The sequence below is a fragment of the Poecilia formosa genome, unplaced genomic scaffold (assembly GCF_000485575.1).
Source record: "Poecilia formosa unplaced genomic scaffold, Poecilia_formosa-5.1.2 Scaffold599, whole genome shotgun sequence".
NCBI lineage: Eukaryota > Metazoa > Chordata > Actinopteri > Cyprinodontiformes > Poeciliidae > Poecilia > Poecilia formosa.
The window spans coordinates 1-24245 of NW_006800538.1; the positions used below are offsets into that span (position 1 = coordinate 1).

General features: G+C 40.2%; 1 protein-coding gene across 6 annotated transcripts in view; it reads right to left on the reverse strand.

Moving 5' to 3' along the window:
• Nucleotides 1–4129: 4129 nt before the first annotated feature.
• LOC103130013 (DNA-binding protein Ikaros-like) overlaps nt 4130–24245 on the reverse strand; it is a 21798-nt gene continuing 1682 nt past the window's right edge. The window contains exons 2-8 of one of the 6 annotated variants that reach the window (XM_007541284.2): nt 20744–20797; nt 20454–20567; nt 11427–11699; nt 9660–9827; nt 8106–8231; nt 7646–7780; nt 4130–5879 (exon numbers count right to left, since the gene is read on the reverse strand). In XM_007541284.2, the coding sequence (XP_007541346.2) occupies nt 5209–5879; nt 7646–7780; nt 8106–8231; nt 9660–9827; nt 11427–11699; nt 20454–20567; nt 20744–20797 (1541 nt within the window). In that variant the 3' untranslated portion in view covers nt 4130–5208. The remainder of the gene's footprint in view (nt 5880–7645; nt 7781–8105; nt 8232–9659; nt 9828–11426; nt 11700–20453; nt 20568–20743; nt 20798–24245) is intronic. The other 5 variants (XM_016665603.1, XM_016665604.1, XM_016665606.1 and 2 more) reach the window with 5 other exon arrangements.

Sequence of the window (24245 nt, forward strand, 5' to 3'; positions counted from 1 at the left end):
AATCATCTTTAATGAGCTTCAACTGTTAGCAAATCTTAGCAATTTGCTACATCACAAAATGATTATTTCCCCCCTCGGAGAATTCAGTTCAGAATATTTTTGACCCACTTGCTTCGGTTTCTTCCACCACCAACCACTGGTATCACTGAGCTAAAAGATAAGACCTGAAATCTGCACTGGTTACATCTTCATCATGAGCATTAATGTCATTACTTTTTTACCTCTGAAAAAAAACCTGAAATAGTTGCATTTTTACACAAGGAATAATATTAAAATCCAATATTTTAATGGACCATGATAGGAGTAAATTTTTTAAAAGTATTTTTAATAGTGAAATCTTCTCATCTTGTTTGCTGATTTCTGCTCCTGATCTGTTTTTTGTCTGCGTTGTTCCAGAATATTACGTAGGCAACATCTGACTGCAAAGAATATGTGGGTTTGTCTGTATTTATAGCTGAACTGGATATGATTCATGTATACAAACAGCAGTAACTGAGTCAAAATGAGAAATCTTCTGGAAAATAATAAGCCTTACTAATGTGCATGCTCCTTTGTATAGATCTGCTTTCACATTCTGAAAAAAGATGCAGTGGAAACAATCCTTTACTGCTCGGTCTTACAAGAGACGACTAACAATTATTTCTTAATCATTTATTTTTCTTCCTTTTACATTTTTAAAAATATTTCAGTGTGAGATTATGCTTCTGCAAAAATCTGAATTTATTTCAAGGATTTTTAAACATCTTCACTAAATAGATGTGGAGGTTTCTGTGGTCGCTTACTCAGAAGTGGCAAACAGCTGCCAATGAATGAAGCAAATTAAAAATATTCAGCTTATAAAAATGTCTTGTGGTGAATAACAGGAGAACAAAACAGTTTGTGTCTTTTGTAAATTTTAGATCTTATAATTTCCTAGGTTGTATAGAAAATATTTTTGGAGGGAAAAAAATTCCTTACTCTTAAAATAGACATCCATGTGAAATATATGTGAAAGGTACAAGCAGACACATTTTACTGCAAACTCTATAATTTCATGTCAGTGCTGTCTGGCGGATCTGCAGTTTAATCATATGCAGGGAAGTATCCCGTAAACGCAGAAATGTGCCGTATCTTGATGAGCCCACAACTGGAATCGGTTGAGTCTGCTTCTTGAAGGATATTTTAGTCAGCAAAGGGTCGAAAAGGGGAAGTGAGATTTGGGATTCGGGTCGGGCCAGATTTGGTTGGCCAGAATATCCCTCTCATGCAAATAGTACTCCCCCCTCCTGCAGAGTCCCAATCAAGCATGGGTGCAGAGAGGGGGTTCCACGTTGGCTGCAGCTGCTTCCCGTTCCTGTTCAATCAAACAGCCGCCATCTGGAGGTGGCCGTCTCCTCGCAGCTCCGCACAGTTCCTCCGCTGGCCCTGACTGCGTCTCTCCAGACAGGCCTGGCCCTCAGACCGCCCCCTACCCTTCTACAGGCCTGGCCTTCCTTTCTGTCTGTCCTCTTCACTGCGGCGTCTTCTCAGCATGTGTCGTCATGCTTCCAGCAGTTATTTAAAACCGGTCCACCTCTGCAGGCGGATTACTCTTTGTCATTATTGGTGCATCTCAACAAATCAGAATGCTATTAAAAACGTAGATTATTCCAGTGATTCAGTTTCCAAAAGTACCGATTAGGACTAAATAGAGATGACTAGCTGTAAGGGAAAAGCCGAAAGAGAAGAAGAGCTACCAAGGGAATACTGCGCTTGATTGGCCTGCAAATTCCCCAAGTACTGAGTGCATATGTTTCACAGTTCTGTAACTATGACTATAACAACATTAGCTATGTTTTCATCCAAACTTTAAAATGTCACGGAAAAGGAAATGCAAGTTGTTTCCATGTACTGGTTTGGAGCGACTCAACCAGGCTATGCAAAGCTAACTTTGTCAGATGTTGGCGCTACACATGACTGTAATAAACAGGAAGTAGAGGTTGCAAGTTAGCATGGACCACACATCTCAGAAAATGGAGAAAGTCCTTTCCTCCAACAGAGGTCTGGACTTTTACATTTTTCAGGGTTTTGTGCATCAACCCACAGACCCACTAAAAGATTTGATACCTTAGAACTTAGTTGACAAATGTGTTTCCATCTCAAAACTGTCTCAAGCGAGAATAAAGATGTTTTTGCAAAATTGAGGAAGCTATTCCAACTCTTCAGCCTTTTCTAATGTGACACTTCAATATGTGCTTAGAAAAACATTGATGGAAGCACGATTACTGTCTTGGTCCAATTTCAGTGGCCACACTGAGGTCCAGTTACTGCCAGACCGGCATAATCCAGGAATAACCCAGTTAGAACCAGTCTGAGTCTAAAAGATCTGAAAATGCTACACATTATGCACCAACCTAAAGAAATTCTTGGACAGAAGACAAAGGAGGACATTGACATTATTTCAGTTTAACTGTTTTTTGCCATCCCCCTTTTTACACAAAGACATTCAGTTTAGAGACCTAAAGGAGATGCACACGAATATCATCTGCATAGCAGCAACATCAGAGAGCTAAAAATCCTCAAAATGTTCTGAGGAACAAGCACGTAAAGCAGAAATAATATGGACCAAAAACAGAACCCTGAGGTACACCAGGCGAACCTTCCCAGGAATGGCAGCCTTCCAAACTTTCCATCTCATCCAGAAAGTGACAAAAGAACCCATAACAACATCTAAAGGACTACTAGTGTCACTTGTTAAGGTCAGAGTTCATGACACTGTAAGAAAAAGGCTGAGCAAGAATGAAAACAAGGAAAGAAATCGATTCAGAAAAGAAGGCCATACCCACAGTCAAACACGGTGGTGGCAGTATGATGGTCAGGACTATTATGATCTCTTGTTTGGACATTTAGAGTCTGTTTTTGTTTTTTTTTTCTCTCGTCATTCAAGTTTATTCCTTGTGTTCAGTCGTTCTCATTGTTTGTGTTTTGTGATTTTTTTTTCATAGATTAGTATTTATTTCTGTTTATGGTTCAAGTTTCCTGTCTTTATAGTTTTTCAGTTTGTATTTCCACCTCACCTCAGACTGCCATTATTCTCCCGCTCTTAGCTGCTCATCATTTCCTCACTTCACTTCCCTGTTCCTTCCCCTGCTGCATCCGCTCACCTGTAATTAGCTCTTCTGGCCTTTTGTCATTTCTAAGTCTCCCTCGGTATTTTAAAGCTCATTGTACAAACTCATTCAATAAATTAGAATATTATTGAAAAGTTTATTTATGTAAGCAAGTGAAGCACATCATATAGATTTTTTTTTAAAACAAAGATTGATGTAGAAGTCCAGACCTGCTGTAGCATGACCTTAGGCAGGTCGTGGATACTTGAAAATCCCTCCAGTGTAGTTAAAATAAAACAATTCTGCAAAGAAGAACGAGCCAAAACCAGTTCCTTCAAAACCAGTTATTAGGTTCAGATTTTTTTAAATAGTTGAAATAATGATCATAATAAAATCATCGTATTAAAACCACTTTTTCTAGTTACTTTTACTGTCTTTGACTGATGATCTGAAACACTGAAACATGCCAAAAAAAAAAAAAAAAACTGAAAAATTGTAGGGGGAAATACTTTTTTCACTCTACTTTTAGGTGAACATTTATGTGTTGAAAATATTAGTTTTATTGGTGTAATGTAAAATGTTTTTTTTATAGGTTTTTGTTGAGAAAATAATCAAAATGGCCAAAAATAAATGCTTGAAATATATCAAAGTAATGACTCAACATGTGATTTTTAGTGTTGGAAATCAAAAATATGGAAGGAAATTAACTTTTTCCTTGTATTTTAAATGACTGAGATTCTTCTGGATTTTGGTAGTTTATCAAATAAAAGCGTAAAAAATAATGGATATTATGGGATGTCTTGAATGCTCTGTAAAAACACACTAATTTATTTCCATCTATCTAATAATTTTCCTTCAGCGCTTTGTGTTCATTTCTTGACTTGAACGTCAGTCATTCGGTCTAATTGAATTTTATTTGACAGCTCTGAACCGCGCAGCGTCTTGAATGACATCCACACTTAATTATTTCAGGAGAAGTTTGAGAGCCAAACTCCGCCAATCATTTATGTTTGACTTTAAACGTTTTGACATTTAAAAACAGAAAACAAACCCACTCTGTGTGCATATATAAAATATCCTTTATTGACATCTTGAAAGCGTAACCCTCTCTCCAGACGATGGTAACTTTACTTTTAGTTTCCGATACAGCAGATCTTGATCCTTTACATGAACAGCCTCCAGCAGCAGACACAAATTCCTCTCACACACATTTTTAGTACAGCTGAACAGAAAAAAGATGCTACTCTATAACACAAAACACCAATCACTGTAATAAATATAAAAAAACAGACAAGCATGTAAATGTTTCATAAATAATCCCACAAAGACAAGCAAAAGGTGACGGGTTGAGACATTTTACAGGACTCTGGGCTCACCTTTTACTGATTGTATTGACCTCCAGTGTTAGCTGGGTTTTGTTTGCACTGAATCTTTGTTCTTTTTTTTATTTTGGTGCAAGTCTTGTTCATATGAATAAAAAGAAAAAGGTCCTTTTGTATTTTTGGCTGCATTTTCTACAACAGTTGTTCATGTTTTCGGAAACATTTTATTTAAAACAATAAAAAAAGAGAAGTTTTTCATATATTCATATATCAACATACATGCAAATGGTTTAAAAACTTCCAGACATTAGGAGTGTATTTTACATCATGTATTTCTACACTTTTATTGCAGATGAGTGGGGTTTTTTTTATGGTATTTGCTTTGTCATTTTTGCACTACAAAAACACAAAACTTTACTAAGTATTTTTTGTCTAATATCTTAGTACTTTTGAAATAAGACAAAACTAACTAGTAACTTTTCATCCATGGAGTAGCACCGATGGCAGTTTTCTGGCCGATCGCGATCTTTAAAAAGCCCGACCTGCCGATTCTGATTCTGTCCCGTACTGATATTTTTGTCTGAAATGTTGCTAAATTGGCAGCAGTGGGTAATTGTTTGACCTTTGCCAAGTTCACATAAGTATCAGCTAATCACCATGCTCCCAAAATTAAGGAAATCAGGGCCGATTTATTGGTGCATCCCTAATGAAAAGTGTTTTGTCTTATTTCAAGTGAATTAAGGTATTTCCACTAGAAAATAGACCAAATACTTGGTAATATGTTGTGTTTTTCCACTGTGGACTGAAGGGGGCGCTCATCAGCGATGCTCCCCCCGGGTTATGTGAGATGAGAACTCGTAGCGGTCTTGACTCCGGTGGCCACAGATGTTGCACTCGAAGGGGTCTCTGTGGTCGTGGCAGCCCATGTGAATGGTGTACATGACGTGGTCCAGGAAGAGTACGCGGCACGGCTCGCAGCGGTACGCCCTCACCTGCTCGCCGTCCGCCGTCACCACCTTGAAGCCGTCGGCGGCCACCTCCCTGATGGCGTCGTACCTCTGCTGCTCCTCCTTGACCAGCGGCAGCACGCCGTTCCTCATGCCCATGTGGTTGGTCAGGTAGATGAGGCCGGTGGCCGCGCCCGTCCGGTCGTCGTTGTTGCTCTCGGTGTCGGTGGAGTCCTGGCCGCTGTGGCTGGGCGAGCCGTCCTTGTCGCTGGGCGCCGACTTGGACAGCAGCAGCAGGTTCTCGGCCGCGCTGTCTTTGGCCGACAGGACGGCGCCCACGTGGCCCTCGGGGGCCGGCTTGTGGAGCGGGTAGATGGAGCCGATGCCGACGTCAGAGGGCGCCGGGGAGGTCTGGACCAGGGGCCGCAGAGACTCCGCCCCCAGGTAGCTTATGGCGCTGTTGATGGCCTGGTCGATGACGTGCGGCTGGATGAGCTCTCCCGATCCGCCGTCGTACGACAGATCCGACAGACGTTTGTCTCCTGGTGGGTCAGAAACAGACACAGATATGCTTCACCGACGCTCCCAGACATTCACTCACATCTTGAGGCTAACGCTCTCTAGCTTAGTCAGAAAGGGACGTACAGTGCCTGCAAACTCAGCCACAACCTTTCAGCCTCTTCACATTTTTAACACCACAAGCCTTCATTTGTTTTAGAGAGATTTTATATGATCAGCCAATTGCTTTTTATTGTCGCTAACTGTAAATAGTTCTTCTTTTAAAACATTTTTAAACTAACATTCATTTGTACTGGAGTACACAATTTCTTTGTAACAACAAAGTATTTATGTCGAAATTTCCCTCTTACTGTACAGTTCTTTAACTCCTTATTCTGCTTTTATATATTTTACATTCTATCTTTGTGAGTCTACTTGCTTTGATTTCCCCATCTGTGGGACAATAAAGGATATTTCCATCCTAAAATAATTCCTTTTACGAGTCTTAATATCATAAATCTGGCATTTATTTGAGTCAGTACTGAGTAAAACCAGCTGCCAAGTCTTGTTTTGGATCAACCCAACCATTTTTCACATCTAAAAACTTAAAAATTTGCTTTTATATCTTCTTTGACTAGGCCATTCTAACACATAGATATGCGTTGACTTAAATCAAAGCATAACAGTTCTGATTATTTGTTTACAGTGATGGAAGTTGAATCTCTTCCCTGTTTCACTTTTGCAGCCTGTATTATCCCATCAAAACATCCCCACAGCATAATGCTGCCACTACCTCATGTCCGGGGGACATCCGGTGTTACTTTTCCAACACATATAATTTGTTTTGCATCAGTTAGAAACGTAATTTTTGCATCATAATTCCAGATTCCCTACTGTATTTAGGTCCAGGCTTTAACTAGGCCATTCAAAAACAGATGTAAATCATTCTTTTATGCTGGAAAATGAACCTCAGTTCAAAACTAATGTGTTTTGCCGCCTCTAAAATGTTTTTTTTTCCAGGCTGTCACATAGCATGATGCAGCCACTGCCATGTTTTAAAGTAGGGACGGTGGGTTTTGGGAGACTTTTCAGCTTTTATAGGGGCGCCAATCACTGATCGTTAAAAAAGCCTGACCTGCCGATTCTGATTTTGGCCGATACAGATTATTTTGTCTGAAAAGTCTCTAAATATAGCAACAAAATCATAAACTTAGCTACAATGGGGTGACTATTGCTAACTGCACACGTGCAGACATTACCTGGTGGACGGGTTTGTCAAAATGGGACGGCGGTGGATTTTCAGGCTTTTGCTGAGGTAAATAAGATCAGATCTCATGTAAATATTGTCAGATCTTCAAAAATTAATTTACTAGGACCAATTTATTGGTATGTCCTGGTTTTTTATTCATAAAAAGTTTATTTAGGCTAGAAACATTACAGTATTTCTGATCTTACTTGACAAGAACATCTTCTACACATTTGCTGCGTCTCCTTTAGCCTGGACTTCCAGTATCTTTCTTCATACATTAAATGTGGTTATAATGTGAAAAAAGTGACTACTTTGGCTTGGCACTGTATGTTGTCATATTCTCAGTAAAACCCTGGTCTGACACCTGTATTTCATGTTCCCTGTTGTTAATCTAAAAGTTATTTTTTTCTTAAAATAATGAAACAAGCTCCGTCTTCAGGCATGCACTGTGCAGAGCCGAGGTGGCAGAGTGAACATAAAGGACATTTCAGCTGTAACTATTTAGCTAAGAACAGTAAAAGCATTTTAATTCACACAAAAGAAGCAGATTACAGCCCTTACCCACAAACTTCTGGGGCATAGTGCTCTTACGCTTAGCTACATTATTAGCTAGTCTGTCTAGCACCAAGGCTCTGTCAGATCCCGTCTGGCTTAAGTCTTCCCTCTGCTCATTCTGGTTGCTTTCTTCCTTTACTACTGGAAAGCAAGACAGAAAAGTAGATTTCAGCGTCAGAGTAATTTTGAACTGGTCCTTTTTTTTTCTTATCAGATGATGAGGTGGAGCCTAGTGATACATGCCGGATGGTATTCCTATGTATTTCCTGTGTGTGGGGCTCAGAGCGGACTGTTCTGACATGTGAAGCTCTTGGTATTTGCTCATGCATTCAGAGGATCAATCCTATGCAGATATGCCTCCAGTCATCATCATGTGGATCATAAAGGCCCTCAGGCAGATCAGTGTTGTTGGTATGTGATGTCTCAGAGTTGGGCGGACGTTGGGGAGCGTTTCGGCGCCACCAACCTGTGTAGATGCTGTTCTGCAGGCCCATGCACTGCAGGTAGTTGTGGCAGCGCTCCTTGTGCTCCTCCAGGGAGCTGCGCTGCTTGTAGCTCCGGCCACAGTAGGCGCACTTGTGCGGTTTTCCAACTGAAATACATCAAAGAAACAGAAAATCAAGGTGCTCACAAAACCACGTTGTCTGAAAGTGTCTGTATTAAATGCAGATTAAAGAGAATCTTGGTAAAATATTAAATTCATAAAAATGCAATTCTTTTACTATTTCATTTATCCTCTAATAGAAAAGATTTTTTCTCATTTTTGTTCATTTTTATTTCTTAAGTACAAATATATTTGTAGAAAAGAGCAGAGTGTCCAAATATCTATAATACATTTATGTAACACATAAACAATAATAGTATAGTATCTATTTAAAATAAAGAATAAAGATTACTTATTTAAATTTCATCCAAAAAAACAAAACTAACATTCAGAAAAAAATTAAAACATTTTCTTTTTAGCTTCTTTAAAAAGCCAGTTTTAGATGCATATGATTTCTTTATTTTATGAAAGGAAAAAATATTGAAATAAACTTAAAAAAAATAAATGTTTAAAGTAGATGTTTTGTAGAAAATCATATATTTAAAAATCAAATAAATAAATGCATTTAAAATTAAATAATTATGAAAAATAGTTTATTAAAACAATTCACATTTTTAATTCAGATTTTATTTAGTTAATTTGTAATGTTTTTAGTGTCAAACTTACAAATGACAAATTTGCTTCAGTTAAAAAGTAAATACTTTTCAGCTGTTTAGAAAAATGAAATATTTTAAAAATGTACGGTAAATATATATATTATTGAATTAAGTTAACTTTACATAGAAAAGAGAGATATCTAAAGTAATAAATTAATAAATATAAAATTGTAAAAAATTAAATAAAATATTTTACATAAAGTCAGACTTTATTTAAATTTTTTTAAAAATCTACATTTTATTTAATTGACCAGGAGAATTTGTAGTTTGTCTGAAAATCATCATGAAGCAGCTAAAATAAATCTGTATTAAATATATTTCAGTTGAGATAAAATCAAAGATGAACTCCACCCTAGTTTGCATGTTCTTGGTGGTTTCACTGCAGCTATTTAATTTAAATTCATCATTTCTATCCGTACCAGCCAGCCTGTGGTCGCCTGAAAATGTGCTGCAGAAAACAGATTCATTCCAGATAAGATCTGACATTTCGCACTGCGCCTCTTCTGGTTCTCCTAACGCAGTGAAACACGGAGCGCCTGCACATGCATGGCTGTTAGCTGTGCAGGTTATCCCTCCGCTCTTCCGTTAAACTGTTCAGAGCGAGCTCGTTGTTTACACCCAATTTCATTAGCACATACTTCTGCAAAGCATTTGCAAAAAAAAGAAAAAAAGTGACACCATATCTCCATGCTGTCAACTTCCTCTTATAAAGAACTGAGGTCTCACTTTGTCCACAGCAGAAGTTGCTCTGTCCTAAGTTTTCCTAGAACAACAGAGTGTGTGTGTGTGTGTGTGTAGGAGTGTGTGTGTTGATGCTCACCTGAGTGGGTGCGCAGGTGTCCGGTGAGGGCGTCCCTCCTGCGGCAGGCGTAGCTGCACAGGTGACACTTGAAGGGTTTCTCCCCTGAGTGGAGCTTGATGTGACGCAGCAGGTTGCCCTTCTGGGTGAAGGAGGCGCCGCACTGGCTGCACTGGAACGGCCGCTCGCCTGAGGACAGAGAGCAGACACTCTGAACGCACCCAAACAGAAAGCACAACGTGCACCACTGCTGCTCAGCTTATATGTTTTTATCTGTCTCAATGTCTTTCATGTGGATAAGCACAAAGACGTGCAGGGTCACTGCGCTACAAGCGCCCCGGGCGCCAGAACACGCTGGATGATGGAGCGTTGCCGGGCTGACAGCGATCCAGCAGCCGGCGGGAGGGTCTCCATCTCCCCGCGCCCCCCTCGTCCCCCGGCGCTCTGATCGAACATGAGCCTCTCACACTCAGTCTGCCAGCTCCGTAATGCACCATTGCTTAGGTCAATTTGATCTGAAAATCTCATTTTTCCCCCCCTCTTCTTCGTCTCTAAAATAAGCGCGCCACATCACCATGCAAATTCAGCCTCATTTGAATAAAGCGAAGGAAACACTTTGTGTTGAGAGCCAGTCTTCCTGATCAGCGCCTCTGGAATAAACCAATATCCAGCCTTTCCGCGTGTTGTGGCATTCTCTGAAAACGCTATATTATGGCTTTTTTTTTCCTTTCAAAAGCCCGCCATAAAATAAGAGTCGCCAGTGAAGCAGCAAAAATATAAAGGGAAATTCATTAAAAATGCATTTCGGGAGCAAAAGACGTAGTGGAGAATATTTTCTTTTTTAAATAGGAGCCATTTCATTATATCTTTTAGCGTACTTTCTTTTGCATTTGCATTAGTCGACTGTTCCTTTCTTCCATTTTGAGTTTCATTAGTTTCAGAAGCTTGACAGTTAAGTGGCTTTTTCGCAGATGTTCCCCACCACTGGTTTGGCTCCGATACAATAGCATATCATTTCTGAATTTCTGAAAAACTTTTTAACAGCCAGATAATTGTCGTTTTAAAGTCGATTCCATTTAACTGCAGCAGATATCCTGCTTCTAATCTCAGGGTGGGTGTGTTTTTTTGCTCAGAAACTAATGGATAATTAGTGTTTGTCAGGCGGTTATTAGGAGAAATTTAAGTGAAAAGTGATGAATGTTAAATGTGATGCTGAGAATCTTTCAGGCATGACAGGAGGGAGAGGAGATGCAGCAGTCAGTCCTGATTTCTGCTTTTCTTTTCTAAAGTTTAGAACAGAAGAGAAAAAAAAATGTCCTAAAAATAATATTTCTAAACATTTGAGCTGCAATCGAAGACGATTATTGGTGCGTCTTTCATCTGTTGATCCAGATTTTTCTGCAAAGTGAGAATTACAACTCAAATTTATCTGAATTGCATTATTTAGAAATGCTGTTTGATGTGTTTGCACACAGGAAATTATAGTTTTCATGCATTTAATAAAAAACGGGAGAAAAAATAGATTTTTAGGGAAAATCATCCATTTATGATTGGCTGATTGGTGCATCTCTCATCGTGTTTTTGAGATTGAACGTATGCTTTTATTATTTTCAGTAGAGGCCACTGTGCTACATTTTGTATTTGCTTGAATAAAACAGATGTGGTGCAGAGCTACAGAGTTTTTCTTGAACAACAGGAAGTGCCACAGCAGCACACAGTCTTCTCCCTTTCATACTGACAGTCAACATGGGTGCAGAGGAAGAGCAAGAAACATTGCAGGCGGCTTACCGGTGTGGCTTCGCTTGTGCACCATCAACACATTGGGGCCAATGCAAACTATCCCACAGATATCGCACTTGAGCTTCCCGTTGGGCAGTCGGATACCGCCAGCCGAGGAGAAGGCCTTGGCTTCGGGACTCGGCTGTGAGCCGTTCAGCTTGGCCCCGGAGGGGTCGACCACGCGCAAGTCTTCCGCGCACTCCTCCTCCTCCACGCCATTCATCATGTCACAGGCCAGCCCACTCTCCTCATCACTGCGAGCCTCAACTTTAATGTTACAGGCTGGAAGAGAGGGCAAGGGGGGGCCACGGTTTAGAATACGAGCAAACTTCTGTTATCATGTCAAACTCTAGAAGATGCGCACTTTGATTTATTCAAGTAAATCTTTACATTATCCTGACAGTCTGAACCTTAAAGCTGCAGTTTGTGACTTTTATAAAAAACAGGTGTTTTTACATGTTTGTTGAAGCTGTCACCATGTCAGCTCCTCTTCCTCCTCCCAGTGCTCCCAATACTGACTAGAAACAACCAATCAGAGCCAGGAGGCGGGTCTTAGCGCGATCAAGCAGATCCTCATTGGTAGCCATGCTAAGGCTAGTTAGCACAGCTACCACTGAGGGCAGATAAATGGTTTTCCTGTACTGAGAAGTTGCTTCTCTGTTATTAGCATATTTAGCAGCAAGTACGTGAGGATGATTGACAGCGCTAAGACCTGCCTCCTGGCTCTGGTTGGTTGTTTTTGATGGTGCATTTCTTCAGCAATAGTAGCTCAGGGATGCAGATCATAACAAACCGTCACAACATAGTGACATTTTTAACAAATATGTAATAAACATATATTTTGATAAAAGTTAAATACTGCAGCTTTAAAACTCAATAAATTCATGATATTTTGTGTATTTGGTGTCTATTTCAGGTCATTGGAGGCCCTTTTGTTGTTTGCTTTAGATACATCTTTTATAATATAACAAATTTCTGTTTCTTTAAATCTGATTTTAGGAATTTTTAAAATATTTTTTGTTCATCATTCTGCTCAAGTGTTTTTCTGTGTAGGTTTGCGATTGCTTGTATTTCAAAAACATGAACTGTCACATTGAACAAACATGTTGTATTTCTGGAGCGCCTCCCTGCTCTGATGCACAGAAACTCGCCAAAGTATTCACACCTCATGAAATTCTCCACATTACAAACTTCAGTTTGTTTATCTGGGATTTTATCTGGCAAACCAACACAAAGTTTAGCATGCATTTGTTTTCAGACTCAAAACTTTACAGAAACCTGTTTTTTTTGTTTTTTTTGGGTGTGTCTCCTCCAGTTTTATAAAATGTTCAAGCTTTTGTAACGGATCTAAAATTTGACTAATTAATTCAAAGAAAAGGTTTGATCTAATCTATTCCTTTGGCTGTCAATAACAGGCTGTCTTACAGAGTTGTTCTGCATTTAGCTGTATCCATTTGTCCTTTAATGCTTTTAAAGGAAGCAACAACCTTTAAAGGAAGCCCTGCAGCATGATGCTGCCACCACCATCTTTTAGAGTGAACCACATCAGATTCCCTTTTGTCCTATTCAGTCTTCCTTGTCGTATTTGCTGCTTAAGTTTGGAACAGTGTATCAATTTTTTTTACTTTTAGTAGCTAACTAGCATCTTTAAAGCTCAGATAGCGCCTGAACTTCGACCCCAGACTACATAGGAGTTGAAAAGGAGGCTTCATGGATGCAGAGCAGGGACAGAAGGAAGAAGTTCAAACCATCTACTCCATCCATCATGATGGGAAATGATCATATCCCAACTAAAACATTTCTCTACCTGTTTGTAATAGTCTTCAGTCAGAGGCCTCTCCAGATTCAATGCAAGACTGACTGCTACTGGAGATCCTTCCTGTCCACAGCATTATCAATGATTCTTTGAAGATTCTTGGATGAATTAACTAAAGTACTCAGTATTTTATAATATTGTACAACTTTGTGTTGGTCTATCACATAAGACCCAAATGAAATACTTTTTTTAAATACTCTTGACGCTAAAAGCTGTGGAAATCTTTAGGAGGTGTGAAAACTTTAATCAAACGCCCATTTGTTTCAGCACCACATGATGATCCCTGTATCTTTGGTTATTCATCATTTCAGTTTCTCCAGCTGGAAACGAGTCAGTACGTGACAACCCTGCGCTACAAAAAAAAACCCACAGCGGCTTTATGATAATGTCAGGCTGCGGCGTTTTCATGCGCTGCTCCGCGATGCATCAAATCTTCAAGAATTTCCCTCCTATTTCAGGCATTCTGTGAAGCGACAGCAGCCTACGCACCAACAGGCCGTTTGACTGCTGAAGCACAAACGGTCAGGACACACAGTTTGGAAAGCATGCCGTCAGGATGTCAGAGATGAGATGCTGCAACATGCCGATCATCTCACACCATCACACTTTGGTAAAGCAAATGACAGCAAGATAAACAGGAAACAGAGACACAGGAAGCAGTGTCAAACTTTAGGGACTGAGGCAGAAACTATCAGTGCAACAGAGAGCTCACAACCTCACCTACACTGCAGGCACAAACCTCGAGTTAACTGGCCAAAATTTCAAATTCTGCATGGTTCATCAATGCAAACCACTTCTGAGGACAAAATACAAATAAAAAAGCAATTTTTAAATGTTTATTTGATTTGTGGTTTTCCACTGATCAGAAAAAAAGACAAGTGTCATGCGCAATAAACTGCTTGCTCCTGCTTTTCCCACCAGAGAGCGTTTAGAAATGTGTAAGAGAACCGGCGGATCGTGCAAGTCCCACAGCCACCAGCCTGTGGTTTGCACATCTCGGCAGCAGCCTGATTTCCCCATGCCTCCGTCTCTGTTTGTACAACTGAAGAGGAACAAGTGGAAATCATGAAATATAGGAATCCATGGAAAAAGGGGAAGCTTCAGAAAGAGGGCCTGTCTAACTGAAATACCAAGAATTATGGAGAAGTGACAGAAAGGGAAGCACGGGAAAGGAATTGTTAAACAACATGTAACTGAAACAGTTTTTTTCTTTATCGCAACGAGTCAGAGGGAACATAAAGGTCTGCTAACAGAAAGCAGGAGGTGAAGTGAAATATAAGGATCACCAGGTCACGTAATGCATTTATCTTTGTTTATCTGATTTGCACATCAAACTTCTTTCTACTTTTTTTTAGTTTTGCAAACCACGCTTCCTATATTTGTTACGATTGAAAAGGGATCCTGACATGAATCTGTTAAACCAAATGTTTCCATGATTCTGCTCATATGAAATCAGGACAAATATAGTTCCTGTGAGTAAGTTTTTATATCTCCTTTACACATTTCTTCTCTTCTTGCTCTTGTCACAATTTGCAAATCCAGCAAATTGCAATTTTTAAATGACAATTTGATGAAATAAAGGAGAGAAAACTATCCAAACAAGATGTGACAAAGTATTTACCCATCTAAACCTAATAACTTTAATTCAGCCACATTTTAAAGCATGTTTAAAATCATGCCACAACATCCAACCTTCATTTTTGGTTTAGTTTTTAGCCATTCAGAGATATTTGCTGGTGTTCTTTGGATCATTATCCAACCTTAAAATCCAACTGCTGTTGAAGTTAAGGTCATAAACTGCAGGGTTTGTTGTTTGAAAGCAGAAGTTAAGAATTAATCAACAATGACGAGTTATCCAGATCCTGAATCATCCTTATGATGGATGGTACAAGGTAAACGTGGCACTTTGTTTCCAACGTCCAACTTTTTAGTTCTTATTCCAACTGTTTATGTGGACAAGTTTAGATAAGTATCTATTTTTATGGTAGTCCTTCCTAAACTTATGCAGGGAATAAAACAAAATGGGAATAAAACTGATTCCCATTTTCAAGAGTGCACCAGTATGGGCCTCCATGTGACTGAAATAGGAAGTCCAACATTGGTGAATACAATTTTCTGCTCTATATCTACTCTACTTAAAAAAAAAACAAAACAAAAAAAAACGTATTTCTTAACACTATTTAGTTTCACTTTCTGGTGTGAAACAAGGAAACTGCAACAATTAAAAAATGCTTTTTTTGTAAAGTTTTTTTAAACATCTTTACTGGGGGGCAACACATGTTGCATTTATATTCTGTATTTAATCAATTTTATATAAACACTTGAAATTTATTTGAATTCATTCATTTTTGTTAGCATGCTAATGTAGCCATTTTTGTTGTTAGGTTATTGTTAGCTAAGAAATTAGCCATGTTTTGTCCTCTTGTACTTTACTATGTCCTTTTTATTTATTTATAACATGAATTAGTTTTTCTGGTGTAAACATGCTCATACATCAGACTGATACAAGCATTTGGCTAAGTGTTGCTAGCTTCCACAGCTAACTAGCGTTAGCTTAGTCTGATGGTATCTGCTTATATATGTATTATAAACATTTTCAACATATTTAAAACAAAACTAATGTTTTTATCAGTTAAGTCATATTTGATTTATTAATATATTTTTGACTATTGTGCCTTTATTACAACACATAACTAAGAAGGGGGAAAAGGAGGTTGCTAATCGTTAGTGAGTTTCTGCTATGTACCATGAATTTGTGACATCTTATGCATTGTGTGTAAATGTGAAAGAGAATCAGCCGGTGCAACTTGCTCAGACAAACATCTCTTCTGTAGACTGCGCTGCACGTGTTGCAAAACATGAAGCTCTCAGAAAAACCACCAAGTTTTTTCTTTTTTCTCTCAGGCAGGCCAAAGCAGTTCACTGATGATGTAAGTCTTCCTGCTGATTTTGAAGTGATCAAGTTTGTTACACTGGAACGTCATGAACTTCAAAGCATATTTTACTGAAATATAACTCAAACATTAAATGAGAGTTTTTTACAAAACGTAACTAAAGGGTTCAGTATTATCAGATTTTTCTGAGTCCAGATAATTTGCGGAAAATTCACCATTGGAATTTTTTAGAGCATATCTAAAATATTCAAAAAAGTTTAAATATTTCGGCTCAATGCTATTGAGATGCTACTGACTGGCTTTTGGAAAAGCAGCCAATCAAGAAGTGGCATTCATTTTTATTGGCTCTGATTGGCTGAAGTGCCGGGAGCAGAAATAGGGAAGATTGTAGATGTTAGCTTCTGCGGTAGCGACAAGACGGTTTCAGCTGTGTGCATTAATGCATATTAAGATATATTTGGTTTTTGAACCATTAAAATAGGAAGTTATTAGTGTTTTAGTCGGTTTTTAAAGTATTTTAGCTACACGTGAGTTCCTAACCTACATGCTATATATTAAGAAATGTATATAGTAAAAATGACATGTATTATGAGGGGGACATTGTCCATTGCTGTTTTGTCCTGCAATGTTGAAGCAGTCAAGACATTCATGGTGACGCTTTTTGATTTGGTTTGTGGTGTAAAATCCACATATAATGACAAACCGTGGACAATCTTATGGGATGGGAGCACTTTTGCAATTTATATCCAGTTGGATATGATAAATGATAAATGAACCTAAACTGAGGTGACCTGAATTGAAAAGCAGCTAAAATGTTGAAGCCATGATCAGTCTGGACTGTAGAGAAGGGAACCTTTAGCGCTGGGCAGCCGCCCAGGTCTCATGGATATGAGGAAGTTGTGACTAAATATGGAATAGGAAGAAAGCTTTTATTTTATGTTTGTCATGATCACACATCCTGATTTTTCATTTTGGGAAGCAGGTGTCAGATCACAGTGTAGACAAACACAAAAGGTAACAATAAAAAGTCACAACCTGATATACAGGGGATCTCATCCTCAGATTACTAATAGAGCAGATGATGAACTATGACATGTCTCCCTGCAGCGGATCGCTGCAGGGAGACATGTTAGCGGCGTAGCGTGGACGCAGGGCGCCTGCTGGAAGTTACTGTTTCTGTGTTTCTCTCAGGGCCTGAAAATAACTTGGTGTGCAAGGTAGAGGAACCACAAGTGTCAAACCACGCCAGCGACACATTCAGCACAACTTGCAGGAACGCTAAATACAGCCTACTTTTCCCCTCACACACGACAAAAAAAACTTGCAGCCATGTTTTCGGGAACTAGTCTCCCTTTCAGTCTCATGCCTCTGAAATAGCAAAAGGCTCCATCTGAATCACAGAAAGTGAAAGAGAACCAAAAAAAAAAAATCAGCGGGAAGGTTCAGCTTGAAGACGTGTGACTTCAACCCAACGTTTCTCCATGATTTTCAGCTAATGAGAAAAGGGCCTCACCATGACCTTTAAACCTCCTTTCTGTTTGTGTGCGTTTGTAGACTGTGTGACTATTTGGTCCGACAAGCTCCATCCCGAGCTGTGAATAGTTATTTGCAACAGGAAACAACCTGGGTTTTGAGGTTTCGAGCTTTCGATACTTTGAGGTTCCGTGTCCCACATTTAGTCTCCCCGGGCCCACTATTTGCCTGTTGTGTTTTTTGTTTTTTTTCACTAAAGAGAACTGAGCAGCACATGATCCTGGGCGATAATTTTAACTCATTCTGGCTTTTATCACAGAAGCAGCCATGCACAGATGTACCAGATACTTGCACTTCCCTTCTTTCTCTCTGTCCCTGCGCAGAGATATGCTCACACGCTAATATACATGGATTAAACATATATATGCATTATGCATCTACGTATACCACAAACTGTGCTGTTTTTCTTCTACATTTGGAGCTAAACATTTTTTAAAAACGTGCTCTTTGACATTTTTCAGCAGAAATTGCAGGTCTAGTAAAGAACGAAGTGTAAGGAGATTTCCTGCCTGAGTCAAGTTCCCTTCCTGACACCTCACCGGTAAAGTCAAAGAGAAAGCCTTTGTTAGTAAGCATGCATATATATATATATATATATATATATATATATATATATATATATATATATATATATATATATATATGTAATAAATGTATATATGTATATATATGTGTGTGTGTGTGTGTGTGGGTGTGGGTGTGGGTGTGTGTGTGCACAGGTGTGTGACCTCTGTGGTGCAGTGTTGTGCTGATCTCTCTCTGCTTTGGCCCTGCTCCTAAACTCTTTATCTCCAGGAGTGTTGAAACTGTCTGATGGCAAGTTCTTCTTAGGAAACTCTTACACATCCTATTTCAGTTTCCTCTCGCATCTTATTTTTGACTGCGTGCTGCTAATCTTTGCCGTTATCTGGATATGTGGAACGCTGCAGATAGCACATGACGAGCCTTTTTTTGTCACGATGAACACAGCCATTTTTTTTCTCCATCCTAAGCAGAGACATTTCCACTTAAACACCTACAGAGTTTAAATCTTCACCTTCTATCCAGGGTTTTTTCCTTAGACACCCATGAATGATGAATATTTCTTGCTCTTTCACAAACCACCCATGTTAGGAGACTTGAGCTTGCTTCATCCTCATTTTCACCATCAAATTCCCCTGCTTGATGTTCACAAACTCAAATCAAGGCCACATTAAGTATTCCTTAAGATTGAGGTTATTAATGACATGCCATGGATCAAAGGCGTCTCTATTTCCTCCACCTTTCCTGCCAATGACCTAAATGTGTCTCTTTGCATCTCTAAATGAATTTTTCCAGGGGGTTCAGGGTGTACTCCCGATGGAGCTACATGGGATTAACTTAGTTAAACATTTTTATATGTGTTTTGCTTTTGATCCTGACATTTTCACATATCTGTCTGGGTTTCATTTGGATGCACTGGGAATGCTGCTGCAGTGTTTTTTACATTTTGGCTCCTGTTTGTTTGCTGCTTCATTGGACATACTCATCACACACATACAGCGACTCTCAAAAGTCTACACACCCCTGATAAAATGCCAGTTTTTTCTGCTGTAGAAAATAAGGCCATGATGGTTAATATGAAAATGTTTTCCACCTTAGATGTGACATAAAATCTGTTTCATGTACCTGAAAAATTACATCATGCAGCAGAAAATTTTTTAAATTTGCTCAAAATTTTTGCATAAGTGGGCACTGATACATTACTGAAGCATCTTTACATACAGCCTTCAACAGCCATCATAGTGAATCTGATATGTTTGTTCCTTTGCATCCAATAAAGGATCAAAATGATCTCATTAGTCAAAGGTATCAGTCAGGAGAGGGGTGTGAATTAAATCTGAACAAGTTCCAACAAGTACTGGTTGTTAGAACAATCTCCTGCATCATCCATGTTTCTGGACAAAGATGTAAGTTTCAAGTCTTCCATAAATAATGCTGGAAATGAACATAGTGAAAGATGGAAGTGGCAGCATCATGCTGCGGGGTTGTTTTTTTCTGCCAGACTTGACTCAAAGCATTCTGGTTTCTGTTACAGATCTGAAGATAAAGATGGATTTTATTTGTCAGTATCACTTTGAGTGCAAACGCACATTCAGGTCAACAAAGTCTGACTTCAGAAGAGGAAGATTTAAGTTGTAGAATGGCTTAGTCAAAGTCCAGAGGTTAATTTGGACTGAAAATATGTGGGGCCACTTAAAGAGTCTTATTAATCTGGTGGACCTCAGATAGTTGGACTGAACCAAAAGGTGTTTCAACAAAGTTTTAGTTTGTAGTCCAAAGTGTGGCCCGGGGACCATTTGTGGCCTTCAAAGAATCTCGGTCAGCCCCTGACCACAAGTCAAGAATGATAAAAAATGTGGCCAACAAAAAGGAAAACTTTCAAAATTGATGACCCAACAGATTTGGATATTGCTGGTTTTGCTTTAAATAAAACAACAGTCTAAATCCATTTTATTCTTTTGATCTTTTTACAGATTTTGTGAACTGTTATTGTCAAGCAGGTAAATATGAAAGACGACAATAATTTTTTCTAGTTTTTCTATTTTGTGGCCCAACAATAGTTAAAGTTGGTCAGTTTTTGTCCCTGGCTCAGAAAGTTTGAACATAATTAACTGATTTTTGAGTTTTTCAGGCGATAGATGCCATGTTGAAGGCAAACTTGGAGTTTTAATTGATTTCCAATTAACTCAGGGGTGTGTATACTTTTTAGACTCCCTGCAGGTCAGGTGATTTTTTACTCCAGACCTGGTTGGGCTGTGGGTGCAGTCGTACCTTTGTCCCCCCGGTTGTTCTGCTGATGGGTGGAACCGGCTGACAGGTCTTCGGGGACGGCCATGGGCTCCTCTGCCTCCTCAGACGCTTCGTTGGCAGGGGGGCTCTCCCTGCCTGGGATGGTGGGGGAGGACACACACCAGCAAACACCCATCACTCACCATGCAACCCCTCGACATGACTCTCAGGAGGAGATAAATTACCTCCCGCTGATGCAAAGTGGCTGTTTGTGGGCCTATTGTCCCGACTGTGTGTGCTACATTTCAATCATGAGGTGGGCGAGCTTTTACCTGGCATCTGCGCCATTTCCTGGGCCTCTTCGGTCTCCATGCGGTGCAAGTACTCTGCAGAGGAGATGTAGATGTGTATAAGTTTAATCAAGTTCAACGTTAGAAGCAGCTTGAGTGGAGTTAAGGGTGTGACTCCATCAGCACAGCGGGATAACTCTTGTCACAGCCAGCGTCCCCCGTGTTACATTACAAAGAATTACAGACGTTTTCATTATAAGTCCTGACAGAGAGGCTGAGCTGCAGCGCGGCCCCGGCTCCGGCTCACAGGGGCCCGCTGGTGGGAATGGGCTTTCACACCACATTTGTTATTTATTGTTAATTTCCTGCCACGTAATCATCCAAAAATGCAAACTGACTGCCGCAAAATTAAGCAGAAAATTAACTGGCCTCAGGGTCACGGGGGATGCGGGCGACCGGCGTGCCCGGCTGATCGACGCTCGTGTTCTCTCTAATTTACTGAGCATGCATCGCTGAGTCCGCGGCCCAAGCGCAGACACCATCAGAATCACGGAGAGGGAGAAAAAAAAAAGGCGGCTGAGAGATAGGTGGCTGCGAGGAGGCCAGGAGTCAAAGGAGAACGGGCACGAGACAGGAAACTTCTGCACAATTTATCAGGATTTTCTGTGAGAAACCAACATCAAGAAGAGCAGGATTGTGAGTTGGAGGGAAAATAATGTATGATTTTTCAACCCCACTTTACTCTGATACTCCTAGATAAAATCCAGGAGGACTGTGGTGACTCTGGAGGAGCTGCAGACACAACAATTTGCCACACACTCTATTAACCAGGACTCTGGGAGAGAAAAAGGAAGTTTGACATCTAGGAAACACAACAAACATGAAACATGATGGTGGCAGTATCATGCTGTGGTTTTAGCAGGGAATGGAAAGTCAGACGGAGTTGACAAGACACCCATGGAAGAATTTTCTCTCGTCAAATGAGAGAAACTTTGATCTGTATGGAGGAATATAATAAGTGAAAATTCATCTTTCCTAGTATGAGAAACTGGTGCTGCTTCTTTTAGCGAGTTGATATGAATATGATGGAGCTAATCAGAGAGGAATCCTGGAAAAAAACCTGTTAGAGTCTGGAAAAAATAAAGACTGGAGGAAAAGTTTTAGCTTCTGGGGGAATCATGACCCTAAAAACACCGGAAGAGCTGAAATGGATTTTATCAAAGCATATTCATGTTTTAGAATAGCCCAGATGTAATATAATTGTAAAAAAATGCTGTTAAGAGTTGCTCTCCATCCAGTCTGACTCCCACTAAACTACTTATACAAAGAAAATTTGATCTCCAGATGAGCAAAATCCAATAATCCCAAAAGAGTTTTGACCAAGGCATGTTGAACCCCTGAACGCCTCAGTTTTTTATTAAAAAGAATATTTTCACATTTCACCTAAAATCCCCTTATAACACTCTGAAGTTAGAGGCTGTAATGTGACAAAATGTGAAAAAAAGTTCAGAGGGTGTGAATATTTTTGCAAAGTGCAGCAAGGGACAGAAGTTCTCTTTATTTATTAATTTTTTTGCACGAGCCGAGGCGATCCAGAAGCGATCCTCTGGCCAGGGCTGAGTATCTGAGGAGTCACCAACGCCCGTGGCCCCATTAATAATGGATGGCCCTCAAGCCTGCAGCAGATGGGCCCCGACAGCCTCGGCCCCAGCGCCGCCACTTCAAGAAGCCCGCGCTGGGGCGGCTGCCCGGTCCAAGCAGCCACACAGGGAGAAGTGAAGCTCCCGAAAATAGCGAAACAAGCCCAAGGGAGAAGGGGAACCTAGGCCTTCCTGTTTTACTGACAGATGGCTCCACACATTTGGAACAAACAGTGGGAAGCGAACCGGGTCCGCTCTGTCGCAACGCTCAACGTCAGGTCGGGAGCTCGACGCCTACAGATGCCAACCAGGATGCGAGTGTGAGAGCAGGAGGAAGAGAAGAAGAAAGAGGAGGAGGGGAGTGGGGGCAAAGGTCAACGGTGCAGATGATTTGTATGTTACCTCAGCATCTGGAGTTTGCAGACAGGACTCCGTTCTCGTGTACCTTTATAGTTTTTGTCAGGGTACATGGATGCTTGGTGGGGGGTTTATGGGGTTATCTTGACTAAAATAAAGCCCTTAAGATGGAGTTCCTACATTCTCAGCCACAGCGCGCCTGCCTCGGCGTTTGGAAAGTAAGTTACAGAGTAGAACAATCAGGAAGTAACTCTTCAGCTCAACCAGTGACTCTATTTTCAAGCTGTTTTCACTCTTTACATGTGACAGACAGTTTTGACTTGTTCTAATTTTATTAGTGTCTCATTTGTACTTCAGCTTTTCTTATTAAAAAAAAATTGACAGCATTGCACATTCAAATCCCACTTTCCCCTCCTTTAAAACCCCAAAATGTTTTAATTCAAGCTCGGTGTTGCCAGTCTGAAACAAAGCGAACTCGTGTGTGTTGGTGGAGAAAAGTGGGGGCAAGTGGAAGATTTGTGCTGGTGGGGTGGAAGTCATCGAGAAGACTTCTGACACAAAGCGCAACGGGACTGGAACAGTTTTTGGTCGTAGTTTTGTCAAGTGGGGAGATGCAGGAAGAGGCTTGTGGGTTGACAGAATTCTCAGTCTTCCTCCTGCGTGTTTGCATGTGTGTGCATGTGTGTGTGTTGGATGGTGGTGAAGCACTGGGGTTGAGTTAGAGGGGGGGGTTGGTTTGAGGCGTCTGCTCATTGCGAGGTGCAAAAGCTACACCAGGGAGCAGGGTGGAGATGAGAAAACAACGAAACCGTTAACAGATACTGAGGACCACGCCAGCGCAGTGTGGATACTCAGGAGAAAGCTCCAAAAACGGCCTCCTCTCAACTTAAAACCTACAGAGTTTTACACTTAAAATGATCTGAAAAGCTTAATAATAAAACAAGAAGGGGAACAAATTTACTTTTCCTGTTTTGCAATCAGGAAACAGAATAAAATCCAAATTGCTGCAGCACAAAAACACTTTATTACCTTCAAATAAATTTTAAATTTCTACCCAAACTGATTAAAAGCTCCTCCCCTTTATTTTGCTTTTTTTTGCACTTTCTAGGGAAGCTGAATTATTAATTTTTTCCTCCCACGGTTACCTTTTATTACCACCAGTTATTAAGCTATAACAGTCACCTTTGTTCTCCATATATACACTTGGAGATTCTCATCAGTAATTCATGAAATGTATGGGTGGAAGTGGGTAGAGGGTGTTAGCAGATGTGTTCTGGGAGCCCATGGAGGGGTGGAGGGGCGAGCAAAGGTGCACTGAGGAGAAGTTTCCTTCATTTGCATCTGACACACTTCACTACTCTGCTATTCAGACAGTACAATCATTTTAATAACTGTCTGTCTTCCTCCACCCAACACACACACACACACACACACACACGCACGCACGCACACACACACACACACACACCCACACACACACACACACACACACACACGCACGCACGCACGCACACACACACACACACCCACACACACACACACACACA